Source organism: Muscardinus avellanarius, assembly GCF_963383645.1.
Source record: "Muscardinus avellanarius genome assembly, chromosome: 14".
Classification (NCBI taxonomy): domain Eukaryota; kingdom Metazoa; phylum Chordata; class Mammalia; order Rodentia; family Gliridae; genus Muscardinus; species Muscardinus avellanarius.
In genome coordinates, this window is record NC_137800.1 from 41,519,628 (window position 1) to 41,538,993 (window position 19,366).

General features: G+C 38.5%; 1 protein-coding gene across 3 annotated transcripts in view; it reads right to left on the bottom strand.

Annotated features, from left to right (window-relative positions):
- The window catches only part of VPS37A (VPS37A subunit of ESCRT-I), a gene marked incomplete at both ends in the record, with an annotated part of 37,869 nt that extends 20,205 nt beyond the window's left edge, over window positions 1-17,664 (bottom strand). For 2 of the 3 annotated variants that reach the window (XM_080709694.1, XM_080709693.1), the window contains 4 exons: window positions 121-221; window positions 1,074-1,188; window positions 4,101-4,175; window positions 17,540-17,664. In XM_080709694.1, the coding sequence (XP_080565820.1) occupies window positions 121-221; window positions 1,074-1,188; window positions 4,101-4,175; window positions 17,540-17,664 (416 nt within the window). The remainder of the gene's footprint in view (window positions 1-120; window positions 222-1,073; window positions 1,189-4,100; window positions 4,176-17,539) is intronic. The other variant, XM_080709695.1, reaches the window with a different exon arrangement.
- Between the last annotated feature and the right edge of the window lie 1,702 nt (window positions 17,665-19,366).

Here is a 19,366-nt window from a genome sequence, read left to right on the forward strand (position 1 = left end):
GGCTGGGTATGGGAATTAGAGGGTTATCTTTTAACATCATTTGATTTTTCAAAACTAGTTTGACTTCTATGATAAACAAAAATATATGCAAAAGTTTTTATATGTTATAAATATACTTACTATGGAAATGCTGTTGAAGTAGGAGCTAAAACTGGAGGATTCTTCCAGAACTCATCCAATAGACTTTGAATAATTTTCCCAAGATCTGAGTGCATTGTAAACTGAAAAGTAATAGTAATAAAGATTAAATTCACTTTCAAGTCAGGCATGGTGGCGCACGCTTGTAATCTCCACGCTTGGGAGGCTGAGACAAGAGGATCACATAAGTTTGAAGCCAGCCTCAGCTACTCAGTGAAGCTCTCAGCAACTTAGTAAGACCCTGTTTCGAAATAAAACATAAAATAGGTCTGGGAGTGTTCCCAGGAGGTAGAGGGCCCCTGAGTTCTATTCCCAGTACCACTTTCAAAACTGTCTTGTAAATCTTTTTTTTTTTTTTTTTGCAGTACTGTGGATTGAACATAGTGGCATCCTACCTCTGAGCTACACTTCCAATTCTATTTTTTATTCTTCATTTTGAAACAGGTAGCTGAGGCTGGTCAAGAACCTGCAATCCTTCTGTCTCAGCCTCTCAAGTACTGGGATCATAAGCGAGTGTCACCATGCCTGGCTGTCATTATAAATTTTAATTCACTTTTGCAGGTCAAGAATTACCAGAAAAGCAGAGTACTGTAAAATCAACTTAATAGCAATCCACAACCTACAACCTTTTCTCATAAAAGTCTATTTGTTCAATAATGGAGCTAATGTAATTCTACATTTCACTATTTCTGAGAGTTCATGAATTCAAAGATAAATGCTGCAAGTACATTTAGGTTATAGTCCTTTATGTCAACCATATAATATCTGAGAACTTAAAGATACAATCTTAAGTAAACACAATATTATCTACATTTTTTTGAAAAATTACTGATTCCAAAATGAAATTTTACATGTAGTTCAGGTTTTACAAATATTTAGTAAGCGAATAATACACTTGTTATATTACTTTAAAATAAACTATACCATATACATACATTGCTTACTAATGGAGAAGTAACATATACGCCTTGTTTATCCATTAAGTGATGTCGTATTGGCGGAAAAACACTGATGACTGGTTTTTCCTGAGGAAATTGAGGAGGAAGTAATCTGATAAAAGCATAATAGATGAAAAACAAAAACAACAAATGTTAAATTATATAGTCATTATTATAGGCCAAAGTTAGTTAAAAGCAAATAAAATTTTCATACTTTATGAGAATTAATAATTTAGTAGTAAAATCAACTGAAATATACAAAAGGTAACACTTTGGCAATAAGACTATACAATGATTCAACACTGTAAAGCTTTCTTAATGCGGAATATGGGTACCTTGAGTTGAAAAACCATTCCAATGAATTGTTTTCAAATACAATGCACCAAGCTATTTAAAGTCTAAGGTAAAAATCAGATCATGCGTTAGGGAGATCAGGTGAATCATACAAAGCCAGTCTGGCTACTCATTGGGTCACAGGTTCTGGTCATACACTTTGTGTGTATGTGTGTATTTACTTTTGAAGAATTATTTCCATATCTACTTCTAAATTATTTCCATATTCTACTTCTAAAAAGTAACTATATAAAATGGAACATACTAAGATTGGAATGCTGTAGGCTGTCATTACACTTTGGTTCTATCTAAGTCCCTTGTAAATGTCCCAGTTAATATTTCTCTCCAGCCAGGCATGGCACCACATACCTGTAATTCCAGCACTTAGGAGGCTGAGACAGGAAAGTCATGGGTTTAAGACCAGCCTTAGCATCTTAGCGATACTCTCAGCAACCTAGAAAGACCTTGTTTCAGGTCTTGTTCCAGGCGTGGTGGCGCACGCTTGTAATCCCTGTGCTTGGGAGGCGGAGACAGGAGGATCGCGCTGGTTCGAAGCCAGCCTTGCTGGCTTAAGAGACCCTGTTTCCAAATAAAAGTATAAAAATAGGTCTGGGAGTGTAGCCCGGAGGTAGAAGGGCCTCCAGGAACTCCAATACCACCAAAAAAATAAAATAAAATAAAAAAAGACTTTGTTTCAAAACAAAACAATTTTTTTTTTTTTTTACAGTACTGGGGATGGAACCCAGAGGCATTCTACATCTGAGCTATACAAGTGTACAACACCATGACTGGCTACAAAACAAATTTTAGTACCATAAACAAAAACAACAACAACAAACATCTCTCTCCCAGCTTTGAGATTAGTCACATGGTTCCAAGTAAAGTCTTAATACAAAAAAGTAAAAAATTTAACTGTTTTTAAGTATTATAAAATTAAAATTAGAAGAGTAAGCCCTAGAAAATGGGAGTCCACTGAAATATAGAGCCCTGTTTTCCAAATCTCTAAAACACAAAATATTTCCCTTTAAATTGCTTCTCTGTTCCCCTGTTGGCTCAGAAAACTATTTATTGATAGCAATATCAGCAAGGAAACTTGTTCTTCTTGGACTCTCCTACATCATTTTACCAGGCAATCTGATGAGAAATAAAACTACTTCACTTGTTTAAAGAAAGATTTTCAAACTAGTTTGGCAAAAGAGGCAACAAATGGCCTTTGGAGCCCACCAATCTGGTTTGTATCCTGACTACACTACTAACCATTTGTCTGTAATTTTTCTTAATTATCTGCAGGGCTGCTATGAGGATTCATAAAGCTCATATATGTTAACACAGCTTAATGCTTGGCACAGTTAAATGATCATGTTTATATTCATTAATGCAACTATCATGGATCACAAACAGATAGTTATAGGATCATGCTTATATTCTCTCACACAAGTAAAGCATCATAGATGAAGGTACTCTGTTGGCAACGAGGATGTGAAGATGAAGAAGAGATAATTCTTGTCTCCAAATTAGTAACTTCTGACCTGGCCCAAATACTTCCTCTGAAGTAGTAACTTAATTTAGTCACACGAAAGTCTAATAATTGAATTATTAGTGTAATAACAATTATTATTAGTCTAATTGCATTATTAATGAATGATAGTCTGCTAAACAAATACTTCAGCAATCACTTAACCCAACTTCGGTTTGACTTAAAACCTCATGATCATATTTTTAACTTTTAATTTTATATATTTTTAACTTTTCCCTAAAAATACTTAGCAAAAAAAAACAGGCTTGAATTTCCTGATAAATGTAGTATAGTAATGGCTGAAATTGTTTCTGATGTAAAGGTGAATCTATTTAAAAAGGTTTTCCATACATGACCCCTTTGTCATTATCATCTTTTAGCCTGCCTCTAGCTAAAACTAGTGCTAATCAATGAAAACAATTATTATCACAAAGATTATTATCATACCTGTTAATTGCACTTTGTGAGTGTGGGTGTGGGGGAGGGTTATTGGGAATTGAAACCAGGAGTGTTCTAACTCTGAGCTACAACCCCAGCACTATTTATTTACTTATTTAGTGTAGTGGAGATTAAGCCCAGAGGCACTCTACCTCTGAGCTATACTCCAGCCCTACTTTATTTTATTTTTTTATTTTGAGATAGGATCTAACTAAGTTGCAGAAGGCCTCACTAAATTGCTGAGGCTCATCATGAACCTGTGATCCTCCTCTCTCAGCCTCTCACATACTGGAATTACAGGCCTGCATCACATTTCCTTTTTTACAGTTTCTTTCTATGACAATATAAATTACAGTGATTTATTTATTTATTTATTGCAGTACTGGGGATAAAACCCAGGGGCATTCTACCTCCGAGCTACATCCCCAGCCCTATTTTCTTTTTTAGTCTTATTTTTTGAAACAGCGTCTCACTGAGTTGGGAGGGCCTTGCTAAGTAGCTGAGGCTGGCTGTTAAACACAATCCTCAGGTCTCCACCACCCGAATGCTGGTATTACAAGCATGCACCAGCCAGTGATATCTTTAAACATTTTTATTTCACTAAATTGCATACCATTTTATAAACTGTAGTTACTTAATATAAATTCAATTTAAGCAGCTTACCTCTAATAGTAACTAAGAGGTAGAAAACTATTTAATTTCTATTACATGAAAAAATAAGATATAATTCTACTCACATATTAATGTTAATTGTTAGGTTGTTTATGGTGAATGGCAGTCTGTATTCCACATCTTTCTGTATTTCAGCTATACTGTAAGAAAATTTTTGAAAGAAAATAAAATATCAACCAAAGTTATAAAACCATAAATGTTAAAACAAATGTTAAAGCTGGGCATGGTGGTCCACATTTGTAATTCCAGCATATGGGGGGCTGAGACAGGAGGATCACGGTTCACAGACAACCTCAGCTACTTAGCAAGGCCCTTTGCGCCTCAGTGAGACCCTGTTTCAAAATAAAGAATAAAAAACAGGACTGGGGGTGTAGCTTGGAGGTAGAAATGCCCTTGGGTTCCACCCCCAGTATTGAAAAAAAAAAAGTTAAATGCTACAGCCTACAAAAAGTATTTTTAATATTAATCACAGAATCTGGATAGCCTGTGTATCTTATATCTTGAAAGAAAAATTATCATAGAAAGACCTGTCAAATAAGCAGGCAATGATATTCTGAACTATTCAAGGGATAGGGATGCTGAGACAAACAGGCAAGTAAAAACTCTTGTATTGATATAGATTGATTCACTATCATTTTATCCTATTTGCCATTAGTAGAAGCAATTGTGATGCTTCTGTTAGTACAGGTCAGAAAGACATCTGGGTTCTGTTTATAAATCTGCCCCTATCCAGTTATACACAGACAGATGGGAACGCCTAGGTCTTAACAGCTTAAACTTAAAAGTCTGGATGAGTATTTCCTGTAGTCTTATGATAGAGGCTGCTGGCTGCTTTCCAAAAACAAATATTCTCCTTCCAAAGTAAGAGAAGCTGATTTTATTCTGGACAGCAATGTACTAGTCTTTCTTATAACTAGTTATGCTCCAACTAGTAAAATATATAGGACAGTTGTGGGGTATATTTCCAAAAAAGCATTTGAAAGTGGAACAAAAGCATAAAAAATTGGAATGAGCTTATTTTGCTCTTCTTGCCTTCATACTACCTGCTTAGATCTGATACACTTGTAATTGCTATTTTGGACCTTGAGTGACCCTGAGAACAGGGGTCATGTGCTAGGGACAGGTAAGCACAAAGAAAGAGGGCGCTTGGGTCCTTGATGACTATAAAATTGCCAGCAGATGCACCTAGAACATGCATCTAATTTGGACCCTGTCTGACGTTGCTGTATTAAAGTTTTAATTCATCAGGTTTTCAGGCACTATCTGAATTTTTTTTCACAGAAAATATATTAAAATGAACTTGGTTAAAATAGTTGTTACTTAAATTTTTCAGTTAGGATGTCCAATCCATTTCCCCCAGATAAACTCTTGACATTTTTTTTTAATGTCTTCTACACAAATGAAGTATCAAATATAACAGAAGGTGATACTTATATTATTAATATAGACTGAACCATCAACAAATTTCAAAATAAATTAATCATGGCAATCTAGTAATAATTTTTAATAGCTGCACTAGACAAAACAGCAATTATTTAACTGTTTTACTTAATTTAAATAAGAATCCCTCCTTGAATATTCATTACTTATATGATATTAAATATTTTGCTATTTTAAAAACTCAAAAACATTCTAAAACTATTTCCATTAAAAAGAAAGATCAAGCCAGGCGTGGTGGCCCATGCTTGTAATCCCAGCGCTTGGGAGGCTGAGACAGGAGGATCGCACAGGTTTGAAGCCAGCCTCAGCTACTTTAGTGAGGCTCTTGGCAACTTAGCGAGACCCTTTTTCCAAATAAAATAGAAAATAGGTCTGGGAGTGTAGCCCGGAGGTAAAAACCCTCTGGGTTCCACCCCCCAGTACCACCCCCCCCAAAAAAAATAAATAAATAAAAAGAAAGATCAAGCAAAAGAACTATAAATAACTTAAAAATCTCTCACCACCAAGATAGACATAGAAACATAATGGTGTATAACTTTCTAATATTTTTACATTTACATATCTACAATAAAAATACAATTATGTTATACATACAATTTTGTAACATGCTCTTTTTCTACTCAATAGTTTATTGTAATTATCTTCCTGGATTTACATCAATAATGTTATTTTATATTATCACTTTTAATATCTGCATAATGTTCTAATATATTATGCTATTAGTTAACCTATTCTCTACTTATACATATTTAGACTGTTTACAATTTTTACTTTTATAAATCACACTATAATAAACATATCCTTATGCTGACATTGGTCATTTTTTTGCTGGTTAGGCTCAATCCCTGAGTTCAAACACTGGCTAAGCATGTGCTCTACCAGTGGTACTACTTTGAATGTAAATAAACACAAATACATACACACATACATATTTAAAAATAATAATGTAATCATAACATAATAGAAAATATAAATGGCCTTCCATTAATAATTTTATTCTCTAGATTTTCTGAAAGAAGAGAAATACTATGGTTTTACCTCAGTGCCTCTGAATCTTTACGGGGCTATATAAAACTAGAATAGACAACTTTATTAGAATATATAAATAACTGGTATTCTCACTTCTTTGATGATACCAATTGAGGCATCAGTTATGGGTTAAAATATTCTTTATAAAATAAAATAGCATTTACTGTTTGGCTTCTATTTTGTGGAAACTTGAATTTTCTAAGACAAGAGTTCAACTAGACAGGTGCCATTTATCCAACATCTCAAAAGAAAATGGTAAAACAGACATGAATATAGGGTGGTCTTTGCTCTGAAGGAGGACACAGCTTAATGTGAAAATCAAAAGGCTTTTTTAAAAAGAGACCAATTTAAGATAATAAGCATTTCCTACAGTGCTAGGTAATGCCCTGCAAGTAAAGAATTCATATACTTAAAGAAAGCAAATGGAACACCGGGTGTGATGGCACACGCTTGTAATCCCCACACTTGTCGCAGGTTAGAAGCCAGCCTTGCTGGTTTAAGAGACCCTGTTTCCAAATAAAAATATAAAATAGGTCTGGGAGTGTAGCCCGGAGGTAGAAGGGTTTCCAGGAACCCTAGTACCACCAAAAATAAAAAAAAGAAAGCAAATGGAGACTAGATCATTTTCCTTTCCTATGTATACCTCTATAAAATATTAAATCCATAATAGTGCTGAAAAGCAAATACTACCATAGCAGACAAATTTTGAGGAAGTACTAAAAGATAAAAGATGGGATTAGGTTTAAGGAATAGAATGATAATAAAGAAAAAAGAAAGTAAATATAGAAAGTAATAGTGACCGAAAATATAAGAACAATACAAAGTTAGGAGCAATCTGAAGGTTCTCCAAGCCTTTGAATCAAGTCAGTGCAAACCAAGAAAGTACACAGGGAGGGAAGGGCAAGAGCATTTCTCAGGGGAATGAATGGGGTGATATATGTAGCAGGTAGATTAAACAGGTAACTCTCCTCTTTTTCCTGTTCTTCCAACCTACAAACAGTAAAACTACTTGCATTCAAAATAATACAGTGAAAGCAGGACTTTGTAGCACAGGCCTATAATCCCAGTCACTAAAGAGGCAGAGGTAAGAGGATTGTTAAATTCAAGGTCAGCCTGGGTAATTTAGCAAAACCCTGTTTCAAAATAAAATAAAAATGAAAAAGGTTGGGTAAATGGCTCTGTGGTAGAATGTTAGAATGCTTGTGCAGCTTGCACAAGGCCCTGGGCTGGATCCTAGTACTGGGATTAAAAAAAAAAAAAAAAAAAAAAAAACCAACCATGATAAGATAGCCTCTAAGGTAGCAGTATCTCAGGAAGTTACTAACCTCAAGGAAGCTACTAACTTCCAGAAACTCTTCATTTCCAGAAGACAACTATCAGCTCGCCCCATATAAGAACAAGTCATTTTTTTCCTTCATCACCAGAGGCAAGCTATAGAAATCAGAAAAAGTACTCATAAATAAGTCAATAGGGAATCTAAATGAAATGAGATCATAAAGGTTTAAATAAAACAAAACTATGAAAGGAATGCACCAAACTCAAGAAGCCAAAACAGAAAAGCTCAAAAAAAAAAATTGACAGTGAAAAGGAGACTGTAAATTTATATAATACCCTGAAAAGAATGAAAGGATACTTACATATGTGTGGAACACCCCCCCCCACAAACACACACAGCTGATGTGAAAATGAAAAAATGAAAAAACAAGAATCTGGAAACTGAAAACAGCTCAATTAAGTACTTCAGTATTGTTTGGAAAATATTTCATAACTCTGTTGCAGAATGCTGATATACTTTAGCATATTAAAGGCTTTGAGAAATTCTAAGGTAAATTGCTTATGTTTCCCAAAACTGTGATATGCACACACACAATATTTCATACTATATTTTTGAACAGCATTTCATAGAATAGATAGAAGAAAGTACCTAATATAGTGGAAACTAGAGGATAAAAAAATATCTAAACTACATTTAAATGTCAACCAAGAGTTAACACCCAGGAAAATGAATCAGAGAAATAAACTGGACATTCTAGACAGAAGACAAGTTTCAGATACAAAACAATATGTTTCAGATACAAAACAATATGGTGGTTAGGAATGGTGGAACATGCCTATAATCCCAGTACTTGGGAGGCTATGATAAGAATACCACAGATTCAAGGCCAACCTTATCAACTTAGTGAGATCCTGATACAAAATAAAAAAGGATTGGGGTTGGAGGGTGTAGCTAGGAGGTAGAAAGTCCCTGGGTTCAGTCCTCATTACCAAAAGCAACAAAAGAATAAAAAACCAAACAAACAAAAACCAGTGAGTAATATCTATTTTGGTTTCAATCTGGAATACCCCTCAAAGGCCCATGTGTTAAAGGCTTGGTCCCAAGTTTGGTATTATTGAGATGTAGTGGAGACCTTAAGAGAAAGGACCTAGTGGAAGATTTAGGTCACTGGGAGCATCCTTAAAGAGGATTGGGGGACCAGGCGTGGTGGTGCATGCTTGTAATCCCCACACTTGGGAGGCTGAGACAGGAGGATCGCACAGGTTCAAAGCCAGCCTCAGCTACTTAGGCTCTCAGAAACTTAGTGAGACCTTGTTTCCAAATAAAATATAAAATAAATACATCTGGGAGCATAGCCTGGAGGTAGAAAACCTCTGGGTTTCACCCCCAGTACCACCAAAAAAAAATAGAGGATTGGGGGATCCCAGTCTCTTCCTGTTTTCGATTCATGGCCATATGGTGAGTTTTGTCATATACTGCCACCATGTGCTACACCAGGAGAGGCTCAGAGCAATGGGGCCCACCAATCATGGACTGAGATCTACTGTCCTAGTGCAAAGTATTTTGCTTTTTAAATGGTATTAACTCCTGAAACAATTGCACCCTTCTTAGTTGCACCTTTAAATGTGCTCCTTCTCAGGCCAGAAAGAAAATTTTCCAAATATATCTATTTGTTAATATTTGCTCCCAATTCTCACCGTAAACTTGGGTAAAGGCATCTTTACCTCCTAAAGGCTCCACAACCTCCCAACAGTGCCCAAGGTTGGAAACTAAGCCTTTAACACATGGGCCTTTGGGGGATTCCAGATCCAAATGAAAGCAGCAGTTACACTGCTCTGATCCATTTAGAAATTTTTTTCTTAAATGGTAACATGCTTTATTGTGTAATATACTCATATAAAATAGATCTGGGTGCTGCAGCCCAGAGGTAGAAAGGCCCTGGGTTCCATCCCCAGTAACACACACACACACACACACACACACCTGGGTTCCATCCCCAGTAACACACACACACACACACACACACACACACACACACACACACACCTGGGTTCCATCCCCAGTAACACACACACACACACACACACACACACACACACACACACACAGCTGACTCCCCCAACAAGTTATAAAGGTAAAGGTTTGGGTAATAAGAACATTGGAATCTATTCAATGGCAGCAAAAGAAAATACCTTTTTATTTTTCTGCGGCACTGGGTATGGAACTCAGGGGCATTCTACCTCCAAGCTACAACCCTAGCCCTATTTTTTATTCTTTATTTTGAAACAGGCTCTCACTGAGTTGCAAAGGACCTCACTAAGTAGCTGAGGCTATCCAAGAACCGTGATCCTCCTATCTCAGCTTCCCCAATACTGGGATTACAAGCGTGCGCCATCATGCCTGGCTTTTCCAAAATAAAATTTAAAGACTATTCCAGCCAGGCATGGTGGCCACGCTTGTAATCCCCACGCTTGGGAGGTGGAAACAGGAGGATCGCGCAGGTTCGAAATCAGCCGCGCTGGCTTAAGAGACCCTGTTCCCAAAATAAAAATATAAAAATGGGTCTGGGAGTGTATCCCGGAGGTAGAAGGGCTTCCAGGAACCCCGGTACCACCAAAAAGAAAGAAAGAAGAAAAAAAAAGACTATTCAAGATTGACAGAGCTATAGTTTGAATCTTGAATGTCCTCTAAAGGCCCACATGACAGACTTGGTTCCAAGCCTGTGGTATGTTTAAAAGCTGGCAGAACCTTTAAAAGGTGGGCCTAGAAGAAGGAAGTTAGGCCACAGAGGGTGTATTCTTGAAAGTAACATTGGGGCCCTCTCCTCTCTCCCTTCTTCTCTCCTTTTCTTTTTTCCCTTCCCTTTTTTCTCTCCCTCCCAGCTGCCATGAAAGGAGGAGTTTCCTCCACTATTTACACCCACCACATTTCACCACATGCCCAAAAGCAAGGAAGCCAACTAAACATAGAAACCTCTGAAACAGTAAACCAAAATAAACTTTCTCCCGGATAAGCTGTTTATCTTAGTTATTTTATCACAGTAACAGAAAGCTAATACATATACTAATATTTTTAAGATACAAGAAAACACCAATTGTCATTTACCTAATGTGTATGCGCCAGATAATATTCCAGGTTCTTTGCCTGACTTGTGAAGTTTTATTAAACCCTTCTTAAAAGATACATTGCATTTGTGAGTTACTCATTCTCTGGAATGGGCTTGTTTTCTGAATGGAAGTCAGAAGTAGGCCTGCCAAAGACAAATGAGTTGTAGGGTAGGCTTGTGAGAGGCTCCTTATTAAGTTGGCTGGAAGAATATAGAGTAGACTAAGAGTCAAAGGTATTAGGCACACCAAGTCTATTGAGGGGGAAAAAGAAATATAATTTGTTGTATAACTATTATGGGCCAATCTTCTAAATACCAGAAATCTGACATAACAGCTGGGGGTGTAGCTCAGTGATAGAGAACTTGCCTAGCATGCATGAGATCTTGCATTCAGTTCCCAGCATGGCAAAATAACAACAGTAATAATGATAAATCCTACATGATAGGAATTATTCCTGATTTTAAAGATAGAAACTGGAAAATCACAGAGGAGTTGAATATTTTGTCAAGAGGTCTATTAATAGCTGGTATGTGTTAAGACCAGAACTGGAATGCAAGACAGTTTTATTATAAGTCTATTATTCTCCTATGCCCTACATTTTAGCTTCCACTTACGATGCTCATGTTCATTTTGTTTCCTGTTATTAAAAATGTCACTGCATTGAGAAGCATGAGGAATGAACAAACTTTCACAGTAGTAAGAGATCAAATGGTCATTTGTCTCATTCCAGTGTCATATAAAGGTTACTAACCATCCAAGGCTACACGGCTAGTTAATAACATCTGTATCTCCTGATTCCTTGTTCAAGGCTTTTTTCACTATGACTCTATTGGTTGTACCAAAGTGAAAGATAAAAAGAATAATTCTGATAAACATCAAAACTCTAGGTATTTTTATTCAATTTAAAAGAAAAACAGCACAAGAGGTATCTTGTAATTGACTATTATGTAAATGAATGCAGAAGTCCTTTACCTGGGAGACCTAAGTAAAAAGTAATAAGGAGAATCATTGTTTGTGTAACTTTGAATTTACACAGTTAATTATAAACAATTACTATTTACAACACAGCTGCAGGTTGTTGTTTTGGATATAAAAAATTAATAAAGAAGCTAATTGACTTTAGATATTGTGAGAGAAGAGCAACTTTTCTCTCTGGATAGAACAGCCACTGTTAAGACTTTCAGTCTTTCATATTTTCTGGTTGTGAATGTAATACAGAAAAATATTACTAAACAGCTTTGCTTAAAAAAAAAAAAAAAAAGCCATTAGCCGGGCATGGTGGTGCATGCATGTAATCCCAGCATTTGGGAGGCTGAGACAGAAAGATCCCGATTCGCAGACAGCCTCAGCTACTTAGTGAGGTCCTCCTCCCCCTGCAACTTAGTGAGACCCTGTTTCAAAATAAAGAATAAAAAGTAGGGCAGGGGATGTAGATCGGAGGTTGAATGCCCCTGGGTTCCATTACCAAACCCCCGCAAAAAAAAAAAAAAAAATAGCCTTTAAATCTTGAGATTAATGAATGTAATTTTTAACTGCAAGAAATTGAAGACCAGGGCAAAAATTGCTTTAAGAGTGAGAAATTATTTATTACTTATTAAACAATAAAAAGAGAAAGGGAGGATCCTTAGCAGTAAAAAATTATATTTCTACTCTACCACTTTTGTAAGCTTTATCTTAGCTCATGATCCAAACAGTGCCAGAAATCTCATGTAATACAATATCCAAAACCTGAGAAGCATTTCTTTCTTCCTCCCATCTTTTTGCTCCTAGACATCTTTTTATTATTAAGATAACATTTGTGTGTGTGTGTGTGTGTGTGTGTATGTGTGTATGGAACCCAGGGGCATTCGACCTCCGAGCTACACCCCCTGCCCTATTTTTATTCTTTATTTTGAAACAGGGTCTCACCGAGTAGCAAAGGGCCTCACAAAGTAGCTAAGGCTGTCCGCGAACCATGATCCTTCGGTCTCAGCCTCCCAAATGCTGGGACTACAAGCGTGCACCACCACACCCGGCTCTTAAGACAACATTTTGAGCAGCTCCCAGCCGATTTCCCCTATAATTCTCACTGACCAAGATTAGGTCAAGAGTTCTACATGCAGAAAAAGGAGTAGAGGGTGGTTTGAGACTATCGCCTTTGGTCTAAACAGTTATTATTCAACTTCTGAGGTTGAAAGAATCCAATCTCCACTAAGTCTGTGGCATTATGGAAGGGAAGGGATTAAAAACAGGGATCACTCAATAAGTCAGAGGAAATTTGGATAGGAAACCAAGTGTCTTATAAAGCGAATTTCTTTAAATGTTGAAAAAAAAAATAGAATTAGTTCTCCTATAGGCAAAGTCAGAAATTTTAGTGGTCAACTGAATACTGTAATAATTATTTTTCAGAATATAGGATATAGTACTTGAGCTAGCCCACTATAACTTTGTTTCCATTTTCATAGCCAACTTAAGCATGTTATGCTTTGGTTAAATACCTTGTTCAGGGACTATGACAGTTTACCACTTGCTCTGCATACCACTGAGACTAGAGTAAATACTGATAAATTTCACCTAACCTTCTTGAGAAACCTGAGGAAGATGAGAGAAGGTAAGAATTTACTGAAGTAACTGAAAATGAGTTTATATGCATTAGGGAAAGGGACTCTTTGTTGAAATGGAATTTTTAGATAAGAGTTCCAAGGGAAAGAAGAGAATAGCATGGGAAAAAAATTACTCAGTAAAAGCAGAAGAAAAAAAATTGAACACTTTCAGTCAGACTTATTAACCTTAAATTTAAAAAAAGAATATGAAATATGAGGGACTTGGGCAGCATGCAACAAAATTTTGAGGTTTGTAATTTAGCAAGATTTTGTATTATTCATAAAAATATCTGAAATATTATTTAACTTTTACATAGTGCACTACAGAATAACCAATCTTGGTGTCTGCAGTTTTTACACATAAGGTAGACTACTATTTTGGTTAATCAAGCAACATAGTGTTAGATACTGAACAGATCCATTATTTTTATTAGCTAGCTTAGAAACATATGCCATTAGTTAAAGGGTGGACTTAACAAGAATAGGTAGATGGGACTTTTTTTCTGGGTTATACCTTTCTTTGAAAACTGGTAGCATATGATCTACTTTAAATGTCTCCAAAATTATCCAAATATAATTTGTAAATGTGATATATTTCAATAAAATAAAACTTCAAGTATTATTATAAAATAATTTATAACTTACAGAAATCAAATCCTTAAAGTCATATGCTCATAACACTACAAAACATGTGGGTAGTGTCACATGTCCAAAATTTCTGGCTCAAAAAATATATACACAGTGGACCCTTTCTGCATTCAATTCAGGGTATTTCATGGTCCTCTTAAGACAATTTTAGAATTCCTTAGATGAAGCTTTACAATATTAATTTATGAAGACAAAAAAATTATAGATCATCACTTTCCATTTACCAGCTTTCAAAGTGACTTTAGAGTATTAAAAAAAATCCAACCTCAAAAGACAAAAGCTACCAGTATTAAGAATACTTAATGCCGGGCGTGTTGGCACACACTTGTAATCCCCACGCTTGGGAGGCAGAGACAGGAGGATCGCACAGGTTTGAAGCCAGCCTCGCTAGCTTAAAAGACCCTGTTTCCAAATAAAAATATTAAAAAATCGGTCTGGGAGTGTAGCCCAGAGGTAAAAGGGTTTCCAAGAACCTCAGTACCACACACACACACACACACACACACACACACACACACAGACACACACACACACACAAATAAATAAATAAATAAATAATAATAATAATAATTAAATATACTAAAGGACTAAAAGCAATTAATTCCAAAGGTGTCATTCTAAAAAGTGCTTCTGCAATAGTTGGACTAGAATAGTATATTCCATTTCGTAATCCTACAGCTTAGTAAAGAACACAGTTTCAAATAAGATTGGCTTATGTTGGGGCTTACAAAGTTTTATCCCAAAATATGGCACTCTGGCCTGCGAAGTACTTTGGACTAAAAGAGATTAGAAGGTCGCAGAAGCAAAATCATCCTTTTAAAATCCCTATTATTATTATTTTGTGTGTGTGTGGCATTTGGGATTGAACCCAGAGCATTCTACCTCTAAGCTACACCCCAGCCCCTTTTATTTGTACTTATTTTTTATTATGAAACAGGGTCTCCCTAAGTTGCTGAGGTTGGCCTTGAATTTTCCATTTTCCAAGTACTGAAATTAAAGGCACATGCCACCTTCCCATGAACAAAATGTTTCTCTTACCCTCCAATCTCTTGTTCTTCTTTCTCCCCCAAAGTAGTCATAAAAATAAGGATTCCTCTTCCTCAGAACTGGCTAAGGAAACTACAAGTCCTCTCCTCCAGAGCAAACCACAACATCTAGAAAGGTCACATCCCCCTCCTTAGAAAACCCTCCTTCTTAGAAATGGCCCATACCTACACCTGAGGGGAAGAAGGGCTACGGAGTGGCCCAGAAGCATCTGAACAGGCAGTCCTTTCTTTGTTTCTCCACTTCAGTTCATCAACCCTTTTATGTGATCACATTTCTACAGTTAGCCATTCCTCATTAACCCCAAACTATACCAATAGTTTTCCCTGGGTCTTTGTTTCGAAAGGCTCCATTTCACATAAAACTTTAGTTAAATAAACTTGTTACGCTTTTCTCTTGTAACACACCTTTTCTTATAGGAGTATCGGCTGTGACCCTTATGATAGGCAAGAAAAGGAATCACCACATCTTTCCTCCCCAAACCCTTGTAAGCTTTTTGAACTTAATTTTCCAAAATGTAAGCCATCAATAATAGCCTGTCATTCTTTTCTGTTAAAAACTACAAGTTTGCCGGGCGTGGTGGCGCACGCTTGTAATCCCCGCACTTGGGAGGCAGGGACAGGAGGATCACGCAGGTTCAAAGCCAGCCGCGTGCGCTGGCTTAGGAGACCCTGTTTCCAAATAAAAATGTAAAAATAGGTCTGGGAGTGTAGCCCGGAGGTAGAAGGGCTTCCAGGAACTCCAGTACCACCAAAAAAAAAAAAACAAAAAACAAAAAAAAACAAAAAAAATACAAGTTTTCATTTTTTGAAAGTTCTGAATACACAGAATAATATAGGTGAAGAACCGAGAAACATTTGATGTTTAGTCAGCAACAGGCCTCATTTTAGCTAAACTGAATTTGCAGTGAATTTTTCTTTTAGCAATATACTCGTCACTATTCTAAATTATAACTTCTTTGGAAAAATTATTGAGGTGTATTGGATAAAATGGTCCATGATAGCCTGTTTAATAGGAATTACTCAATTTTATTATCTCATGATATATATTCCAAATGTATGAAAAGATTATTTTAAAAAGGGCTAGAAGCCGGGCATAGTGGCACATGTTTGTAATCCCAGCATTTGGGAGGCTGAGACAGGAGGATGCAGGCTGCAGACAGCCTCAGCTATTTAGTGAGGTCATTTGCAGTTCAGTGAGACCCAGTTTCAAAATAAAGAATAAAAAATAGGGCAGAGGTGTAGCTCGGAGGTAGAATACCCCTGGGTTCCATCCAAAAAGGGGGAGGGGGGATTGCTAGAGGTTAACCATATTGACAATCTTTCCATGAAACACATGTTGTGAAACTGTTAAGTAAAACTCATACAATACAAAGAAGCAGTTCTAATTTTTAAAAACCACTGACTGTCAGACATTTGGAATATAAAAGACCACAGCAAACCAATTTACAGTAAAAACAGTTGAAATAATTTGAATTGCAAAAGATTTTTGAGCACTGTAAAATAGAACATTCATTAGATGACCACAAAACATAGAGATATACAGCACTTCCTCAGTGTGGACTCAAGAATATTCAGGAAAATGTACAGACACTAGTAGTTATAAAATGAGGCGAGTTTATTGGTACAGGGTAAGTTTATTTATTTATTTATTTATTTATTTATTTATTTAGCGGTACCGGTGATGGAACCCAGGGGCGTTCTACCTCCGAGGCACACACCCGGCCCTATTTTTTATGCTTTATTTTAAAACAAGGTCTCAGTAAGTTGCGGAAGGCCTCCTAAGGTAAGCTGAGGCTGTCCACAAACCGTGATCCTCCAGTTTCAGCCTCCCAAGTACTGAGATTACAAGCATGCGCTACCACGCCTGGCTTAGGGTAAGTTTTTAATTAGACATTCAAGAACTGTCAGAGAATTCACTGATGAAAACTTTGGTTTCCCTTTCCTTTCATGTTGCAATGGCTTCTTTTCCTTTGTGAAACTTGGAGATTATTCTTTGCAATTCTCTTTAGCCACGTATTTTAATAATTCTGCTAATGCTGCAATTAAGTGGGGCAACGGGAAAGATTAGAGAGAAAGGCAGGGACACCAAGGACTAAGGGATATAGACTATGAGAGTGATGACTGTCAGCAGCGAGGTATCAGGATGGATGCGCAAGTCAGAAGTAGACGGGCTGAACAGTGGTGGGCAGGAAGCAAGGGGTTCCAGAGGAAAAGAGTAAACAGGAGGTAGGAACGGGCGAGCAAAACGTGTGACCCACGAGGAAGAGAAGTCTATGAAAAGGAGGCCGCTGGCGGTCGAGGGCCTGAGGGTGGTAGGGACCAGCCCGCCCTTCCGCCCTACTTTTCCCTCTTGTCAGAGAAGCAGCGACCAGTCACCTGGAGTGTGAGTTCCGGAGGGACTCGATCAAGCGCTGCTTCTGCTGCTGGAGGCTGGTGAGGCCACCGGGAGACCCAGCTGCGGAGGAGGTCGCGCTCTTGCTCAGGGGAAAGAGCCAGCTCATCCTCCTCGGGTCCCGGGCCCGCGGCCCTAGCGGCTCCGGCCTGCTTCTCCCAGCTGCTCAGCCGGCGGCCCTCCAGCGGCAGAGGAAGCGCGCAGGGACGCCCCCGGCTCCAGCGCTGGGAGCCGCGTCTTCACTAAGCACGCCCGGCTCGGGGTCCCTGGGCCACGCGCTACAACCGCGGGCAGCGGGCGAGGGGCCGCTCGCCGCCGGGACAGGCAGGCCCTCCTCCGCGGCCCGGCCGGGCGGTCCCACGCCGGCGCCGCGTCCCCTGCGCGCCCCGCCCCCGCGCGCCGCCCCGCCCCTGCGCGTCGCGTCATCATCTGGCGCCCCCGCCAGGACGTGCGAGAAGCTACGGCGCAGCAGGCGCGGCGCAGCTCCGGCTCCCCTTTCCCCGTGGCTGGGCGAGAGGTGTCTATGGGGCATCCGCTGCCGCCGCCGATACCGCCACCGCCGCCGCCGCCGGGTGCTGTCTCTATGGCGAGGAGGAAGAGGAGGAGCGCGAGCTCAGAGACACAGGTAGATCGTGCGTCTGCCGCAGACCTGCGGGGGAAGGGCGGGCTGGGGAAGTAGAAAGGGGGCGGGAACCACGAACCTGAGAGGGTGCGCGATGGCGCCAGCTGGAGGGCGGCTGGTGGAGGCGAGCTTGGCGGCTGGTGGGGGGGAGGGTAACTGGGGCTGGGGTATGCCAGGCTGGCGCGATCTGATGACGCAACGGCTTTGTACCTGGGGCTTCGATGGGGGACGGAAATTGAGAGTGGAGGGCGGTGGCCTGGATCATCAGCTCCTGGTATCTCTTCATCGAGTAGTGCTTGGGAGTCAATCTGGCTCCAGTAAATATTGTCAGCACCTTCGCACTGGCTCTGTGCCAGGGAAGAGAGTTATCTGTGGCATGAATGCCTCTGTGGTGTCCTCTTTATTTCTTTGGGAGCCCACGGAGATGCTACTTCCAGTAATGAGAAGGCCTTTGATGTATCTTCAGGGCTTCTGGAATTGCAGTGGAGAGAGTGGAGGAAAACAGTGTTGAACTAGAGTGTCTTTCCAAAGTGTGTACGTGTTGTATAAGAACCAGGGTGGGGAGAGTTATAAAGAAGGTTTGTTCTGGATCTTCTTTCTTAGAGCACTCGAGGTTGGTTACATTTGTCTCTTCAGAGTTTAGCACGATACAGGGTCCCACTTTTACTTCAGATTTTTTTCCCCTCAAATTTTTGTGGAAGATGAAGGGGCGTGAACATTGTGTTTGTAGGCCAGAGTCATAAAACTTATCATTGCTAGCCAGAGAAAATGCTCCCGTTTTTAAAAAGTTAGAAATTTAAAATGCATACATTTTATTGCCGCCTTTCTCCTTCCTACAGTTACAGATATTCAGATTTCTGTGACTGTTTGTTTTTTCTCAGAGCATTTTTTTTTTTAATTGTTTTAGTCTTGTCCCCTCCAGCCTGGCCTGACTAAATGCCAATAAAGCAGATTTTGTAATCAGGTAAGAATTTGAATGTTTTGTTAGTGAGGAACAAAAGCAAACACTACCTTTTTCATGATAGCATCTGATCTCCTTAACTTTTCATTTATATCTGGAAATGGATGGCTTTATAAAGTTTTATTCAGAAGGTGAATTGAACTCAAGTTATCTTTAGTTAATGAAAAGTTTAAAATATAATTTGTATGTATGCATAAAAGCATTATTTTAAAATGATACTGAAGTTTA